At 37.6% G+C, this 17,144-nt stretch overlaps 1 protein-coding gene across 3 annotated transcripts in view; it reads right to left on the bottom strand.

Annotated features, from left to right (window-relative positions):
• The window catches only part of Adcy8 (adenylate cyclase 8), a 225,732-nt gene that overhangs the window by 101,141 nt on the left and 107,447 nt on the right, over positions 1-17,144 (bottom strand). For all 3 annotated transcript variants that reach the window (XM_063231066.1, XM_003467348.5, XM_013149932.3), the window contains exon 6: positions 2,179-2,337. In XM_063231066.1, the coding sequence (XP_063087136.1) occupies positions 2,179-2,337 (159 nt within the window). The remainder of the gene's footprint in view (positions 1-2,178; positions 2,338-17,144) is intronic.

Genomic DNA, 17,144 nt, shown 5'->3' with positions numbered 1-17,144 from the left:
ACTTTTTCCAAACTGACTCTGCAGAGCTTATTTTTCTACCTTTAATAAACACTAAACTTTATTATCATTTGTGCTTATTTTGGCCAATTTGTTGCTCAGGATAGAAAGTAAAAAGTAAATTAAGAATCACTTGTAAAAGGAGACTTCAGCACCACAAAATCCAACAACCAAGGCCAGAAGAGTCACCATCACTGGGAAGTTTGTCTGAAAGGCATGTTGAGAAGTCCTGCTGCATACACACCTAGTCAGAAACTCTGAGCGGGTGGCCCAGCAGCCTGTGGCTTCACAAGCCCTCTTGTGAAATGCACACTGAAGCTGGCTAACCATTGCTCTGGAAATTGAGGCCTCAGTGAGGGTGAAGAATCAGACAGTAAAGAAGCAGAAAAGCTGGAGCCCAAATTATGGGCACAAAGCAGGGGGAGTCTGGAGACCTGTTTGGCATTCCCTAATTCTTGCCCTTGGACACAGTCCAGTCCTAAACCCAGCTGTGTGCTGCAGAGACATCTAAGTTCTTTACCAGCATTGTGACACCTGAAACTAACATCTGGAGGCATTTAGAGTTCAATATACAATTCTGCGATGAAGAAACTGGAGACAGAGCTAAGGAAATAGCCACTGAGTAAACCATGGTTTAAATGCATGATTCGTGATTGAAGTCTAGTAAGTATCCTGTTACTTAGTTTGGGTGAGAATATTCACTATGGACTCCGAATGTTGAAGCAGTATCCTCCAGCTCCTCAGAGCTGTGTTCTGAGGTTCCCAACCTCTTGTTCAGATGTGCTTTGAAGAGACAGCTCTGCAACATAGTTGGGCTGGCTGTGTGTGGTTTAAATTTAGCAAGTGAGGAAAATCCCAAAGAACTTGGAGATTTAAGAAACTTAGTGAGGACACACCAGGTTTAATACAGTCCCTGACCCATGTGGTAAACAGTGGTGGCAAATAGCAGGCAGTGTGGAATCTCCTCTAAGCACAGCAGTTGATATGGTTATATCCCTGTACAGCTTGCAAATCTCACCTGGTCCCTGTAGAATTCATAAAAGATCTGTGAGTTGGATTATGTTTGTTCAGCAGATGAGGAAACAAACTCTCATGGAGGAAGGAAATCACCCACAAGGCACCATATCACAAGTATTATCTCTCTTCCTTCACTGAAGAAATTGAGACTTAGAGGTGTTAAGTACTGGCCTGAATTGTCACAGTTACACGGTGCAAGCTGAATTAACATGAAAAGCTCACGGCAAGTGTTGTATTTGCTTCACATAAGCCATGAAGGTAAAAGGATTTAGTAGGGGCAGGGTGGGAATCTTGGTTTCTCTGATTCCATCTCTTGTCATTTTTTCCTCATGATATTGCATTGTCTGATAGTAAATGCAAAAAACTATAACAAAGGCAGATCTGATTTCAAAGGCAGACCTAGGCAATGGAGAGAGGGATACATGTAGATGGCTTCTATTTGTCTGTCTGCCTATCATCAGTCTGTCAATTGCCTACCTATAAATCTATTATCTACCTACCTACCTATCAGCATCTATCTATCTATCCATCTATCTATCATCTCTCAGAAAGAGAGGCAACAGAAAGTAACTCACTGGCTCGTACACATTTGTGATCTCAGTTCCAGGCTTTGTAAGTGGTATCTTAATATTAATATTACTTTATAAAGCTTAATTCACCTTTACAGGCTGGTAGCTTCTCTGGAGATTCTATACTAACCAGTATTGACAGCCAAAGTTGGAGTACAAGTGAGTTTAAAAAGACCCTGAATTTCCTACGCTGAGAGCAGGATAATACGTACATCAGTGGTCATTAGGTTTTTAATTTTGGCTGGCCATTAGTTTTGACTTAAGAATTTAAGATACTGCTTTAGATGAATGAATGTGAGATCTGGGCACCAGTATTTTGAAAATGTTCCCCTGGCAATTCCAACGTGCAGCCAAGTCTAAGAACCAGTGCTTTGTGGAGCAGAGACCTGAGTACCTCAGGGCTGTTTCATTATCTTTGTTGCCCCTGAATTATTTTACTTTAAGGCCAATATTATGTGATGCTTCAATGTCTGATCTCCTTTCAAATAATTACTTCTTACGTCTTTGCTTCTGAACTGTGCATACAGGAAACCTACTATCATAAAGTTAAGAAATAACAGAGGTGAAGCAACAAAAGAGCTTTGTTTTGACTTACCCAGGGATTCCTCCAGATTCAAGCTTGTTTGCGATATCCACGTCCCAAGACCAGACATCAAACTGCCACTTTCTCAGCCCCAACACACCGCACAGCACTGAGCCTGAGTGAATTCCAATCCGCATGTCAACATCATGCTTTGTTCTGGACCGCACGTATCTGTTGACACAGGTGAATGGAGAGACACATCATAAGGCCAGCATGAAAGTCCTGACTCCTGGTGGCAGAATCAATCTAGTTTACTCCATGCATCTCTTGGCTTGTCAGGCGCCACCTCTTCCATGAAGGCTTTTTGACTCCTTGATAACTAAAAAGATTTTCTTCTTTCTTTGAATATCCCAAGCTCTTTATGCATATTTAATGTGCTTTCATAAATTTTCTCCTCAGACGTACTGTGAAAACTTTGCTCAGGGAGGTGGCCTGACTTAATATTTTTTGGCTCTGTGTGGTACAAAACTGATATGCATTCAGTATTTAGTAAACACAGTTTGAATTCTGAATTCAGATTTTTCCTGGGCAAGCCTTCTGTGATAGTGTTATCTTTTGCAATGAGCCGCATCTCCAGCCAGACACAAAGCCCTAAAGATGATCAAGCAGCTCTCTGTGGTGTGCTGTGTTATAAATCTTAGATGATTGGTAAGTCAGGTACATTAATGCACTTTAGACTTATACTGTAAATTTATGATAAGCTTATTGAGAAGTAATCTCATTATAAGAGGAGTATCTCTATTGACTTCAAAAATTATGCTCAGATCGAATGGTCTCACTAAAAAGTGGTGAAAATAAAAAGATTTTTATGCTGTAATTGAATTAAAAGTATTTATTTCTTCATTGTCTTTAAAATTCATACTTCATATATATTTTTATGGTATACATTTTAAGTACAGTACATGATTATAGTTAATATAAATTACTACATATTGTGTGTCTCCATATAATTTTATGAAAAGGGGTGAAGGAGCAAAATATCTAGTTATCACTGGCCTATAACACAAAATGGACAATTCCTACTCTGGCATAACCAGGTCCTTCATGATCCATCCCACGCCTTAGCTGTTCACCCACTTCTCACGCACACATTAAACTCTAGCCATCCTAACTGTTAAGTCGTTGTTTGAGCTCTGTGTTCCTTCTCCTCTCTCTGGGCCCATAACACTGCCTCAGTTCCACTGGTCCAGTGCTTCATTCAGCTGAAGAGCTCTTGTTCAATTATTATGGTGAAACCTGAGTGTAGCCTTTGCTAGGAAGCTGCTGCAATTGCTTATTCTGGATTACTTACCGTCCTAGTCTTTCCATTACATCTTGAGTGAACTATACTTAGGGTGATATATCCTACCTCTCCTAAGCTAATTAAAGGTAGGGACTTTGCACCATTCCCTGTTATACACCACTCATAATACTGCATTGGCTATGGCGCTTGACCAAGGCTCCATAAATGCTGACTGAGTCAGTGAATGCATGGAAGTATCAGGTACTCTTTATCCACATGCCCATATACCTATGTTTTTTGATAAAGACAATATTCCTGGGTCACATTTGTACCTCACACTGCCTAGTGCATCATAGAATAGGGTTAAAAAATGTGAGTCTACTCCCTTAAAAAAAGTGAGAAAAGAACAAGTGAATGAATGAGTCCATACACTAAACCAGATCTTTGAACTCTCTTTCTGACACATGTAAAACCATGCAAAGTTATTCAGACAGGAAAGAAAGTTGAAGTGAGTTGAGAATATGGAAATACAGAAATAAATTAAATATTAGAAAGGTCAGATGTGACTGTTAGAAGGAATTCTTTGGCTAAGGATGAGGCGATTCTTGACTCATAAAGTTCCTGGGTCATTGTTGTAACTTTAAAATTAAAAAAAATATGGCAGCCTTTATCCACTGATCATGTAAACAGTAGGGAGCATTTTAAAAATTTAGTAAGAACAGAAATAGGACCCAGCATTGAGAGATGCATGTCAACTTTGGATGGGCTTCCCTAGTGGGTTCTTGTTGTGTTGTTGACAGGGGTCACATGTGCTGTCCACTAGCTATGTCTGGAATGATAGTATCCAACAATTTTTTAGAATTGCACTTTCCTAAATATTTGATGCTATCTTCCACCAATGAAAAATGAGCAGAAGTGCTGTATCATCTCGTGGACTGATGCCCTAGAAGCCCGACCTACTAGACTATTTTCATTCCTCTATCAGTCAAGGAACTTGGTGATGAATCTTCCTTGACCAAGATCCATAAATCACAATGATATATAGTGGCCCCTTCCTGTTCCCTCTTTGTTCCAAAATAGATACAAAATATGAATTAAAAAATACTTGCTATTTTAAGCCACTGAGATTTTGGAGGATGTTTGTTACTTTAGCATAAATAAAACTATCTTGACTGATACAATCATAGTATAGATTTGAATTGTTCTTATGTAAGAACTATGGCATAAGAGTTAATAACCATGTACTCTAATGACAGACTATTGCATTTTGCTCTGTCACTCGTTTTCTGTATTAGAGAAGTTATTTTATTTCTTAATGTTCTATTTTCTGCACTGATAAAATGTTAACAGAATTTTAAAGATTAAGTAAATAAACATGCATAATTCAGAATAGTGCTTGACATATACCAAAGATTACTGATTGCCAGTGCATGTGAAGGGACTACAGCTCAGGAAAGTAAAAGAATTTTCTTGTGGCCACACAGCTGTTGAGCAGGATTAGATTGGTAGTGCTTAAGCCCCACCCTCTTTACAACACAGAGGCTGGTGTGTGACCCCAGGCAAATCTGACCCAAGTTCCAGTGGTTGTGAAATAAAGCTCTACCCAATTGCTTTGCTACTGGAGTTGTTGTGAGCCCCATAGGAGATAACGAATGTTAAAGTATTTTGCCAACTAATTGTGAGAAGCTATTATGTGGCACACTGTGCTAATGTCATTAGGTAATTAACACTATACAGCGAATGCACTCGGGCATCTTAATGAAAAGATGTTTTCATTCTACAAAACGAAAGCCTTAATATGAAGGCTTAAAATTGCCTCGTTTTTTCCCCCTTTACTTTGCTGTATCTGGGATTTTATTTAAATAGAAGATAAATGTAAACTATGCAAAAGTAAGGAAAAAGGTAGACATGGGTGCTTCTTGAAAAGGCTTCCTTAAGGCTGTGAAGAGCCATGAGCACAGAGTGTTTCAGGATCAATTATCGGCAGGATAACTTTTGAGCATTCTCACGGCTAAAATGGAAGTAATTCTGCTCAGAGTGACAAAGTCTGGTTCAGTTTTTACAGAGAAGAGCCCCAAGGGTGTTTGCGGTGTCCAAAGAGCTCACAAGGAGGTCATTTCCATGGTCAGAAATGGCATCTTCTCCATAAACTCAGCATAACACTTCACACAGGCACAGAGTAGTATTCAGAGGTATTTAATTCATTAATGGACAAAACTCAATGGATGTCTAGCTTCCCAGCTCTGGGGCCATGCCACGGTGGAGCTCAGTGTCCCAGAGGAGCTGCCTCTCTCTGGATGTGCTGGGAGGGGATGGTGGTGATGCTCACAATCTCTTCTCATCAGCAGAGCAGTTCCTTTCTGTCTCTCATGGTGAAGTCCATTTAAGGTTTCTTTTCAATAAAAATCACTTAATTATTATTTGGCAACCCTAAGGACAAATAATTTAATAGCTAACAGGCAAAAGATTGGAGACATTATTTCTTCTAATTAAACTGATAAGGAGGAATGTTATGATTATATTGTAAAAGCAAAGAAACTTTTTTCAATTTTAATTGTATGAATGTTTCTTTCTTTCTTTTGTTCTTAAAAAAAAAAAAAAAACTCAATCTGTGATTTCCTGAGGGAATGACAAGAAGCATAACCTTACAGTAGTCACTGATCTATAACTCAACTTTTTCACGTTAAACAGGCAGCTGGCTGAGGGTGTCAAATTTAGCAGAGTAGGAGATAGGTATTAGAACCAAAGAATACCCAATTTAGAGCTGGGGTTATAGCTCAGTGCTACAGTGACTGACTGGCAAGCACAAGGTTCTGAGTTCAATTCCCAGTATAAAACAAAACAAAACAAAACAAAACAAAACAAAACAAAACAAAACAAAGCAAAGCAAAACAAAACAAAACAAAAACGTTCAACTCCTCAGCTTTGAGATCAGAGACTGGAATTCCACTGCTGATTCTACCAGCCACTAACTGTGGGAGCTGAAGTAAGTTAATTCCCCTACATCTCTGATCTCATCACGAGGTGTAGAATCTGCATTAAGGAGATCTGGAATGGAAATGGGGTTTTTCCATCTCCGAGCTTGGATCACAGGCCAGTTGCACTAGTCCGAGGCTCAGATGCAATGGAGAAAAGAACTGGTCCTTTGCAGGGTATTAGATTAGTTTAAAAAATGTCTGAAAAGCCCTTATCCTGGTGCATACTAACATTCAAAAATTGTAGCTTCTTCATCAGAAGAAGCTGCTAGTGACAGCAACTTTCAAATATACAGGCTGAGTCTGACCAATAAAAACATTATGAATTGATGAATATACCTACCCTTTCCTATTAATGCTGTGCCTAAAGTCACTATTTGCATTGAAATTGCTTCAATTTTTAAAATTTATTTTCATTGTAAGAAAAAATAAAACTTTTTTTGGTACTGGGAATTGAACTCAGGACCTTGTCCTTGCCAGGCAGACACTATACCACTGAGCTGTATCTCCAGTCTTAAAATTTTATAACCAAATAATTGGTGACAATAGCGATTACATTGTATCATTATCTTCAAAGTAGTCAGTTCAAGACATAAGCCAAAAAGTTCTTACAAAAAGGAACAAACAGATATTCTCTTCAAGGAATTAAATAGTATAAATTAAACAAATGGACATGTATATGGAAATATTTCTAAAATGATGAAATATGTAATTTGGGGGAAGTGTTTGAACTTCTCTCTATTTCCCATTAATTTATCTCCTGTTTCGCTCTCTCCCTCTGTCACTATAATGTTTTTCACATGAGAGAAACCATGTGATATTTGAGCTTGTCAACCAGCTGATTTAACGTCACTCGGATTAGTGTAATAACTGCATCTCAGGAATGAAGTGAGGAACAGACAGGCAGTCTTCCTGGCATAATGGGAGGAGAGTCACATTTAGAATAAAAATACACACTGGTTCAGAATCACTAAGAGAAAACAGCTCTATCAAAGACAATGTCCCTGACATTTAAAAAGGATAGGCAACTTCAGTTATGCAGATTCCTCGCTCATAAATATCCAAATGCTCCAGCATGAATCCAACATAGTGAAAATGTTCTTGCTAGTTGGTTTTCCGGTATGCAGGACTGAACATTTGGCCTTCACATGAATCCTTTTAAAATCACCATCATCACCACCATCATCACCATCACCATCAGCATCACCATCATCATCCTTTTGAAACAAGTCTTGTTACGTTGCTAAGTTTCCCAGGCTGGACTTGAACTTGTGATCCTCCTTCCTCAGCTTCCCAGATTTATGGAATAACAGGTACATGCCACCATGTCCAATACATTTTTGCTACTTTTTGATGGCTGCCCATATCCATCTCCTTGTATTACTCTGTTTCCATAGACCCTGTTGTCTGAAGGAAGAACCCTGTCATCCTGTCTTTCAGGTAGACCAGGGCATTCAAACGCTACTCAGATATTGCTGTGAAGATTTTTTATTTTTAGGTGAGACCACCATTTATATCAGTACCTTTGAGTAAAACAGGATACCCTTGGTGGTGTGGGTGGGCTGTATGCAGCCAGTTGGAGATTGTAAGAGGAAAAACGCTGGTGTGTTCCTAGGAAGATGGAATGTTGACTCTGGTTTCCACACTGGCCCCTTCCTAGCCTGCAGCTTTGGAACTCCCTGGCCCCCACAGTCACAAGAATCAGTATTTTAAGGTCTATTCTTAACCTTGAGGTTCATAACCACGAGGTTCAATGGCAGGGATTCACTGAGAAATCATTGTTAGGCAATTTTGTCATTAAGTGAATGTCACATGGGATACTCAGATTATGATGGCTACAGCGTCATTGGGTGGTATTATCTCATGGGACTGTGTTTCTGTGTGATTTTTTTTTTTTTTATTGATACCTGGGATCGAATTCATGACCACACACTTGCAAGGCAGGTGCTTATGCTGCTGAGCTAAATCCCCAACCCCTTTTATGTGGTTTCTTATTGGCTAAGAACACTGTCATTATGCCTGCAGGCATACACGCAGATCCTGCTCTGTTTCTCACAAGAATGCTAATACAGATATCTGTACATCTCCACCTGTCAAACCTTACCAGTTTTGAAATAACATTTTATTTTCTGGTTATATCAGTTGTACATGATTATTTCTGAAAACTTAAAAATGCAAAGAGTTGAGAATTTAAACCACCTGTTTGCCATCACAGTTTGATAGCCTCTTCTTTTTGTAATAGTAGCATTTTAAAAACATACTATGTGTATTTATGTGTGTTCAGCCACGTACAAGAGTGTTTGAAACATTTTGTGAATGTTTGATCTACAAATTTATTACAAAGAAAGATACACTACCACGAGTCCACCTCAAGATATTCCTCCCACTTCAAGCACAAGTATCCCACCATGCTTGCCACTTTCTAAAGGAGCTCTGGACGTGGTGTTTCATGAATGTCTTTACAAAGTGCAATAAAACAAATATCGTGAGCAGTGCTACTGAGTCCCCTCTGGCAGAAGGACAGGGCTGTAAACACACAAGATGAATTTTCACCCACTTCTTCACTGGATCTCACACCATGTGACATCTGGCTCTTCTCCAAAGTCAGAGAGACCAGGAAAGGTAAACACATGGAACAGTTCAAGATTCCTCCAGACAGCCAGGATAGTGCAAGTAACGACATTCACAAAAGAGTTCTTGCAGAACTACTACAGAAAAGGGAAACCGTGATGAGATCAGTGCATTCAAAGTGTAGAGGAGTTTTTGAGGGGGAGTTAATGACATTGTATCTTTAACTGTAATAGTTTTTTAAAAAACAAAATTTTAGCATATTTTTAGGTGATGTTACCTAAGCTTCTTTAAACTCACAAGCATTTTCATATGGCATTGAATATGAATGTAAACTATAATACCTGGTGTTTACCCATTTTTCTATTTATTGATGTTTTAATTAGTGTACTAGTACACATGTGTAATGCATAATATTTACAGTCCCCGTGTGGGGTTGGTACATGTGCATGACACATCTTGATTCCATTTTTATCTTATTTCTTTCCCCTCCCCCATCTCCTGATTCCTATGTTTTTTTCTTTGAATACGCTTGCAGTACATAACCTTTATGTCCCTTGTATGGAGCTGGTACATGAACATCACACACTCCAGCATGCACGTGTACCACTTTTCTACTTTGAAGATGTGCTGGAGTTTATTGAACCATTTTCCTACCTTTTGATATGTGTAGAATCTGATGAGTGTGGCTCAGAACTTCATTCTGCCATCTACAATCTGTGCATCAACTGGTTAGTTTTATTTTTGAACCCCCTCAGAATTTGACTTTTATCTGAAAACTGAGAGAAGCTGTAACTTTCTTCAAGGGTTGTCAATGTTAAATGGAAAATGTCAGGAAGGTTATTTAGCATATGGCCTGGTGATGTGAACATTCAACCAACATTATCTTTGCAACAATTATTACTACATATGTACGGAAAATCATTCTAATTGATACATCTTTGAGAGGGGTTCAGAGTCATGAATGCTCTCCTTAGTGGCTTTTTGAAACAAAACAAGAAATGAGGCTTTAGAGGGAAAAAGAGGAGAAAGGGGAGAGGGGAGAGGGGAGAAGGGAGAAGGGGAGAAGGGGAAGAAGAGAGAGAGAGAGAGAGAGAGAGAGAGAGAGAGAGAGAGAGAGAGAGAGAGAGAGAGAGAGAGAGAGAGAGAGAGAGAAGAACAAATAGTGGAGATTGGAAGGGAGAAACAGAGGAAGGGGAGGTGAAAAAATAGAGTGGGTAAGAAAGACAGAGAAAGAAGAGGCAGGCTGGGGTAAAGCAAAATAATCTCCATTTTTCAATTCTTGCTTGGCACACTGCTTGCTTGGCAGGGCAGCCCTGCCACAGGAATAGGACCTTTGCTCTAATTAACTGCTGGGCAAAGCCAGCTCCTGCTTCGCATTCTGGTGTCCTTCCTGTGACTTTTCAGCAATTGCACTAAAAAGACAGGGTCTATAATTTTCATTCAGATTCATCAAGCGCATGTTTTAGAGGTCATTAATAAAGATATCACACATCACAGCGCCAACTCTGGCGTATTCTCAGCTCTCAAGGCCACCCCCAGAATAGACCACGGTGTGTGAAAAGGAGCCGCCTGGAGGCACTTCATAGTCTCTGCAATAGAAACTGTCATCTAATCCTATTTTAATTAAGTTGATTTTATAAACAGATATGCATGAGATGGCATTAAATGCCTTGTTAGGGACAAGGACACATTCAGGTTCTTTTTTCACTATTCATCTAATCAATATTACTTTTCTAATGTCAAGTATTTTAATGGAATAAATTTACTATGAGGCTTTTTTTGAGTAGAGCTTCTTATCTTGTTCTCAGATGTTTACTGATCCCTCTATCAGTCCTGTTACTTAATGAGCGGTACAGGTGAAGTCTCCTAAGCTGTAAGCTGGTCCTTGTGTATAGATGGCAGATTTCAAGCAGGAGGAACAAATATGTCCAAAGCCAGGAGACAGGGCATCATAGTGGCTCCAAATCTATACCCTTGTGCTGCCCGTGACTATTTATGTGAACATGCAATTACACAATCTCCGGTTTCTTTGCTGATAAATTTAGAACCTATTTCTAGAGCTTCATGACTCAGGATGCACTTGTACAGCTGTACCGTCGTCTGTGGCTGACATCCATCTTGATTGGCAGCCTTGGACTATTCTGATTGGTCTATGCTTTAGCTATGCTTAGCCCATCAATGTTGTGCCTCTCGCTCCTAGAACTGTTATTCTAACTCAAGCAGCAAGTGCAGGTAATCATGTACCCCAGTGTTTGGCATCTAATATGTGTTAAAAAAAACTCAAGCTACTATCATTTTCATGGCACAAAAAATGTATGATAAAGGAGCAGGTTTGTGTAACTTACCCAAGTCAACTTTTTCAGTATATAAACTCAGACCTACTGGTGAGATTCTATTAAAAATATCTCTATGGTAATAACACACATGTTACCTACAGGAGAGGCCTGGGAGCACTAAGTTAAGTCTCGGTCCAGAGCCACACGCCTACGATAGAGTACCTGCTGCTGCAGGACAAGGCTCTTGCTTTACCCATCAGGTCCCCTTCACTCCCTGCCCCAGGGACCTCATGGTGTGACAGTCTCTTTATTAGGGAACGTTGCACATTCACAGCCACAAGAACTGCATCTTTTATCATTCTGTATCCCGGGTGCATGGGGATGCCCTAGAAGGCAGGAATTTTTGTTTTTGTTTGTTTGTTTATTTCTAGTACCAGGGATTGAACTCATGATCTTGCACTTGCCAGGTAGGCGCTGTGCCACTGAACTATGTCCCTCAGCCCAAAACTGTGTCTTTAAAAAAGGGGAGCCATAACCAAAATTCTTGTAATACTGTCAACTGAAAATGAGTTTAAAGTCATGATAAATGTTTGGTTTAATTTTCTGTGCTGCATACTGTGTGTTAGATAATTTTCTGTGAAGGGATGTTATCCATTCCTGTGTATTTCAATATACACACTCAGGCTTACTTGCAAGATTATACTAAAACTATTTCTGTGGTGACAACATGCATGGTACCTATAGAAGAGACTGTGGGAGCTCTACCTTATGTTACCAACTATGCCCTTGCTCTATTTCAGGTCCTCACTTTTTTCTCCCTGGATCTATTAAAAAATATCTCCCAAACATCCCTAATCCCCTGTGCCTGCTCCCTCTCATCCAGTGTCAACACGAGAGAGAGGGTTGTGCATCTCCACAGTTATCTTTTTAATGTCACTACTGGATTGTGTGACTCTCCTGTTTTAAAGGTCAGTGACTTGGCGTTGCCTGTGGGTTGAAGTCCCACTTTTCTGACACTAACCCAGTGTCTAAATTTAGAATTGCTATAACCACCAATGCCTTCTTCCTTGCTCAATATACAAAGTACACATATACACATTTACACACTACACACTTATGCATATATGCCTCACATGTCTAAAAATCCATACACACGTGTGTATGTATAGACATGAGCACACATGTGTCCACACATATACGCATGCACTGAAAAGTTATAATAGCTTATTCTTTATGGCTTTCTTTCCAGAAAAGACAAATTTTGGTTCTTGGTTAAAATAAGTTGATGCCCCGATAAAAGATAAATGGCAGGGAAATGGTTTCCTTTGGGCTTGTATGTTTGATTTTCTTGATTGTTCCCTACTTACATTTTTAAATTCAGTTATTACGCTTCTCTTTTACACCCATGGACAAAACTATATATATATATATATATTGTGTATACCATGATGTCCTGAAGTGAATATACATGATGGAAGGACTAAATCTCGATAATTAACGTATGCCTTATTCATGTGGTTATCATTTTTGCAGCGGGAACACTTAACTACTCTCAGCATTTTGCAAAAATAAATTATTACATAGTGTAAGCAGGTGGCATGAAGATTTGTTGAATGTAGTCCTTCAAACTACCTGAAAATTCCTATCCCCTGGCCACCTCCTTTCCAGTGTCCTTTCTCTTGTCATGGTCCAATCCTTTTAACCACTATTCTATTCTTTATATCTGTGAGACTAACATTTTATGTTCCACACATGGTGTTCCATGACATCAGGTGCTACCTTTCCATGCCTGGCTTGTTTCATGTAACACAGTGTCACCCATATTTAGCCATGCTGTCTCAAAGAAAGAGATCCCCCTTTAAAAAAATGACCAAAAGGTAAGAATGCATGTTTGTGCATTTATGTGAGGGTATTCCTTATCTATTCATATATTAGTAGAGTCACCAGTTGATTGCATCATGGCTGTTGTCAGTAATGCTGCAATCATCAAGGCGCAAATATTTCTGAGGTACTGAGCTCATTTCCTTTGGATATGATTTTTTCAGCTTTCATAGAGAAAAGATGGCATTTTTCTCTACCTGTTTTTTCTATTTTTAAATTGGTTTGTTTGTTTTCTTGCTTTTGAGTTGAGTTTCTTTCTGTATTTTGAATATTAATTCCTTAACAGACATACAATTTGTAACTACTTTTATTGTGTAGGTTGATATCTATGTATCTATCTACCTATTTATCTGCCTATCTACTTCTCGATTTATCTATCTGTCTTGGATCATATGGTAGCTTAGTATTTAGCTATTAACTTTCTGAGGCTCCTCCCCTGACATCTTCCATAATGGATGCACTAACCTGCATTCTCACCAGCAGTGTACAAAACTTCTCTTTCCCTACATTCTCAGCAATCCTTGCCATCTCTCTTGTCCTTTTGTTAAGTCATTCTGACAAGTGTGAGACAACATCTATTGTGTTTTAAACTTTAATTTTCCTAATGATGACTGATTAGAATTTCTTCATATATCCGTTGGTCATTACTCTTTATTAGATGTTGATGTTCAATTTGCAAATACTTGTGCCATTCTACAAATTATCTTTTTTTTAAAAAAACTAAAACAGAAAAAAGAGTAGAAATGGTACAGAATTAAAAAAAAAACAGTAAGAAATCACTAGTTAATATATTACATGTCACATTGTCCCTCTAGTGTAAAAAATAAATAATAATAAAAATGGAAAGAGCAATAAGATCCAAAACGTACATTAGATATTGTAATAATGAAAGGGAAAGAAAGTGCTGTAAAGAAGAGAACAACTTGTAGATATACACATATAACTGTATTTATGTTAAATCTGTAAGATAGATAACCATACTACTAACTTTTTGTTAGTTCATCAAAAGAATAGTTTGTGCTGTCATTGTTTGTCTGTTCATTTTTTATGCTTTGATTTTGTAACTTGAACAACTACTATAGATTATCTTATAGCTTTCTTATTTCTTTTACAATGAAGTTTTTAGCTTGATGTAATCACTTTTGTCTATTTTTGCTTTTGTTACCCGTGCTTTTAGAGTTATATACAAAGGTGAGCATATAGACCAGTGTCATGGAGTCCTCACTGTGTGTGTGTTCTAGTACTTTCATGGCTTAGGGTCTTATGTTTATCTCTCTCTTTGTCTGTCTGTCTGTCTGTCTGTCTCTGTCTCTCTCTCTCTCTCTCCTCTCTCTCTCTGTCTTTCTGGCAGTGCTGGTAATTGAACCTAGGACCCTTCACATACTGCGCATATCTTCCACTAAGCTACATCTCTAGCTCTACCTTGAACTCTTAAAGGTAATTTGAGTTGACTTTTGTGTGATGTTAGTTAAGAGTCTAATTTCATTCTTCTACATATGAATACAGATTTCTTAAAGTCAGTTTTTGAAAGTTTGTCCTTTTCCCGTTGTGTGCTTTTGACTTCTCTGCTGAAAATCAGTTGGTTGTAGATGCATAGATTTATTTACAGGATTTCTGTGGTGTTCCATTGCTCTATGTGCTGTGTCTTCACCACTACTCATGTTATTTTTATTACTATAGCTTTGTAGCTTATTTTGAAGTTAGGTAGTCTAATGTCTCTTTGTATATTTTTCAATATTTGTCTGACTTCAGTTTTTTGTGGTTTTATATAAATTTTAATGTTTTTTTAAATGTATATATGTGAAGAATGTCATTGGTAGTCATAGGAGAGTTAATTGGTCTATGGCTTTCTCTGAGTATATTAACATTTCAATATGAATACTAATATTAATGTTACTAATGTAATTATATTAATATAATTTAATATTATCCATTTATTTGTTTATTATTCAATTTCTTTCATCAGTGTTCTATGGTTTTCAGTGAACAGATCTTTTACCTGCTTGCATAAGTTTGTTCCAAAGCATTTAATTTATAATTTTGTAGTGATTGTAAATGGTCTTGATTTCTTCTTTACATAATACATAGTGTGACTATAGAAATACTACTGGTTTTTGCATGTTTACTTCACATCTTGAACTTTTACTAAATTTATTACTTTTGAAAGAATTTTGGTGGTGTCTTTAGGACTTTTAATTTAAAATATCATTATATAAAACGTTAGGGTAATTTGAGTTCTTCATTTCCAAAACAACTACTCTGGAACTATAATTAAACTAGAAAACAAGTGAAAGGTGACAGTAGTTAGATATTAGCTACCAATATTATCTTAAATTTAAGTGGATTAAATTCTCTAAGAAGCATAGAGTTGCTGAGCATAATTTTTAGAAAGATTTAACTATATGCTGTTTATAAAAAATTTAAAGGCATACATAAACTGAATATGAAGGAATAGAAAAATCTTATTTTCATTTAAAGAAAGAGAAAACCAAACAGAAAAATGGTAGAAATAATACAGAATTTCAAAGAAAAAATAAACAGTAAGAAATCACTAGTTGATAATTACATATTGTCCTTTTACACATAGTTGTTCAGGTTACAAAAGTGAAGCATACAAAGTGGACATTCAAACAGCAAGACTGCAAACAGTTCTGTTCAACTATCTAACAAAAACTTAGTAATATGGTATCAACCCTATGCACTTAAACATACATGCAGTTATCCATACCTTCATGTATGTTAAGATTAAACAACAACAAAAAAAAACAGGCTAAAATCACTCTGAATAAAGAATAATAGTGTTGCTGGATTTCACATCATGATACTACGGGATCAGCACTGGGTACTGTAGTGTCTATTTTTCTTCCAAGTAGTTATTCATTTCATCATGCATTATAAGATCAGTTCTCATAAACTTTTTATAGATTCTATGCATTCATGAGTCTCTACATGTATTTCTATCTTTTATATATTAGAGGGAGAAACAAAACAAAGCAAGACAAAACAAAACATAGAAATAGAATAATCTATTCCATGAAAATGAAATTCAAAAGAAAGCAAGAATAGTCATACCTATTTCAGATAAAATAGACTTTATATGAAAGGCACTAAAAAAGACAAAGAATGATATGGTAAATATGGCCATTTAGCTAGAGAAAAATTTGTAAAACAGATACAGTCAATGTTGGAGCACTTATGTATATAAATCAAACAGTAATGGGTCAATAGGGAGAGAGAAGCTCCAAAATGGTAATACAAAAGTAGGAGCTATAACATCCCAATTTCAGCAAAGGCCAGGCTATACACAGAAAATATGAACCAAGAAATAAAGTACTTCTTAAGCCAAATATCTTAACAGATATCTACAGATCACTCCGTTCAACCACTGCTGAATACACACTCTCTAAAACACAAGGGACATTCTCCAGGACAGATTAGGTTGTGGGGAACAAAGCAAATATCACCAAAACTCAAAAACTGAAACTCACAGTATGATTTCTAAGCACAAAAAAACCTAGAAATCAACACTAAGAATGCCTAAGAAAGTATATAAATATATGACGATTAAACAAATTACTTCTTATGAATGAATCCTAGAAGAAATTGAGTTAGAAAGAAAAATTTGTTTAAAACCGACTTATCGCCCTTTATTTTTTTCTTTTGGCTAGTTCTTCTGGCAGGAATCTCCAGGTCTATACTAAAAATAAGTGTTGAAAGATATTATTTGGTCTTAGAGGAGAAGCTTCTCCACTGAGAATGATAATTGTGGATTCGTTGTATATGACCTATAAAATGTTGAGCTATACCTAATTTATGAGAAGCTGTGCATTACAAAGGGATGTTATAAAAAGCCTCTTTTTTCCTTCTCCTCCTTCCCCCCTCGTCTCCCTCCCTATCTCCTCCCCTTTTCCATTCTTCTTCTCCTCCCTCTTCCCTTCCCCCTATTCTCCTCCTCCCTCTCCCTTTCCCCTTCTAATTCTCCTTCCTCCTCTTCCTCTATGACAGAGTCTTGCTGTGTAGACTAGGCTGTCCTTGAGCTCACAGCAACCCTTC

The sequence above is a fragment of the Cavia porcellus genome, unplaced genomic scaffold, assembly GCF_034190915.1.
Source record: "Cavia porcellus strain 051 isolate PalLab524CR breed Dunkin Hartley unplaced genomic scaffold, mCavPor4.1 scaffold_19, whole genome shotgun sequence".
NCBI lineage: Eukaryota > Metazoa > Chordata > Mammalia > Rodentia > Caviidae > Cavia > Cavia porcellus.
This window is presented reverse-complemented; position numbering and strand designations above follow the sequence as displayed.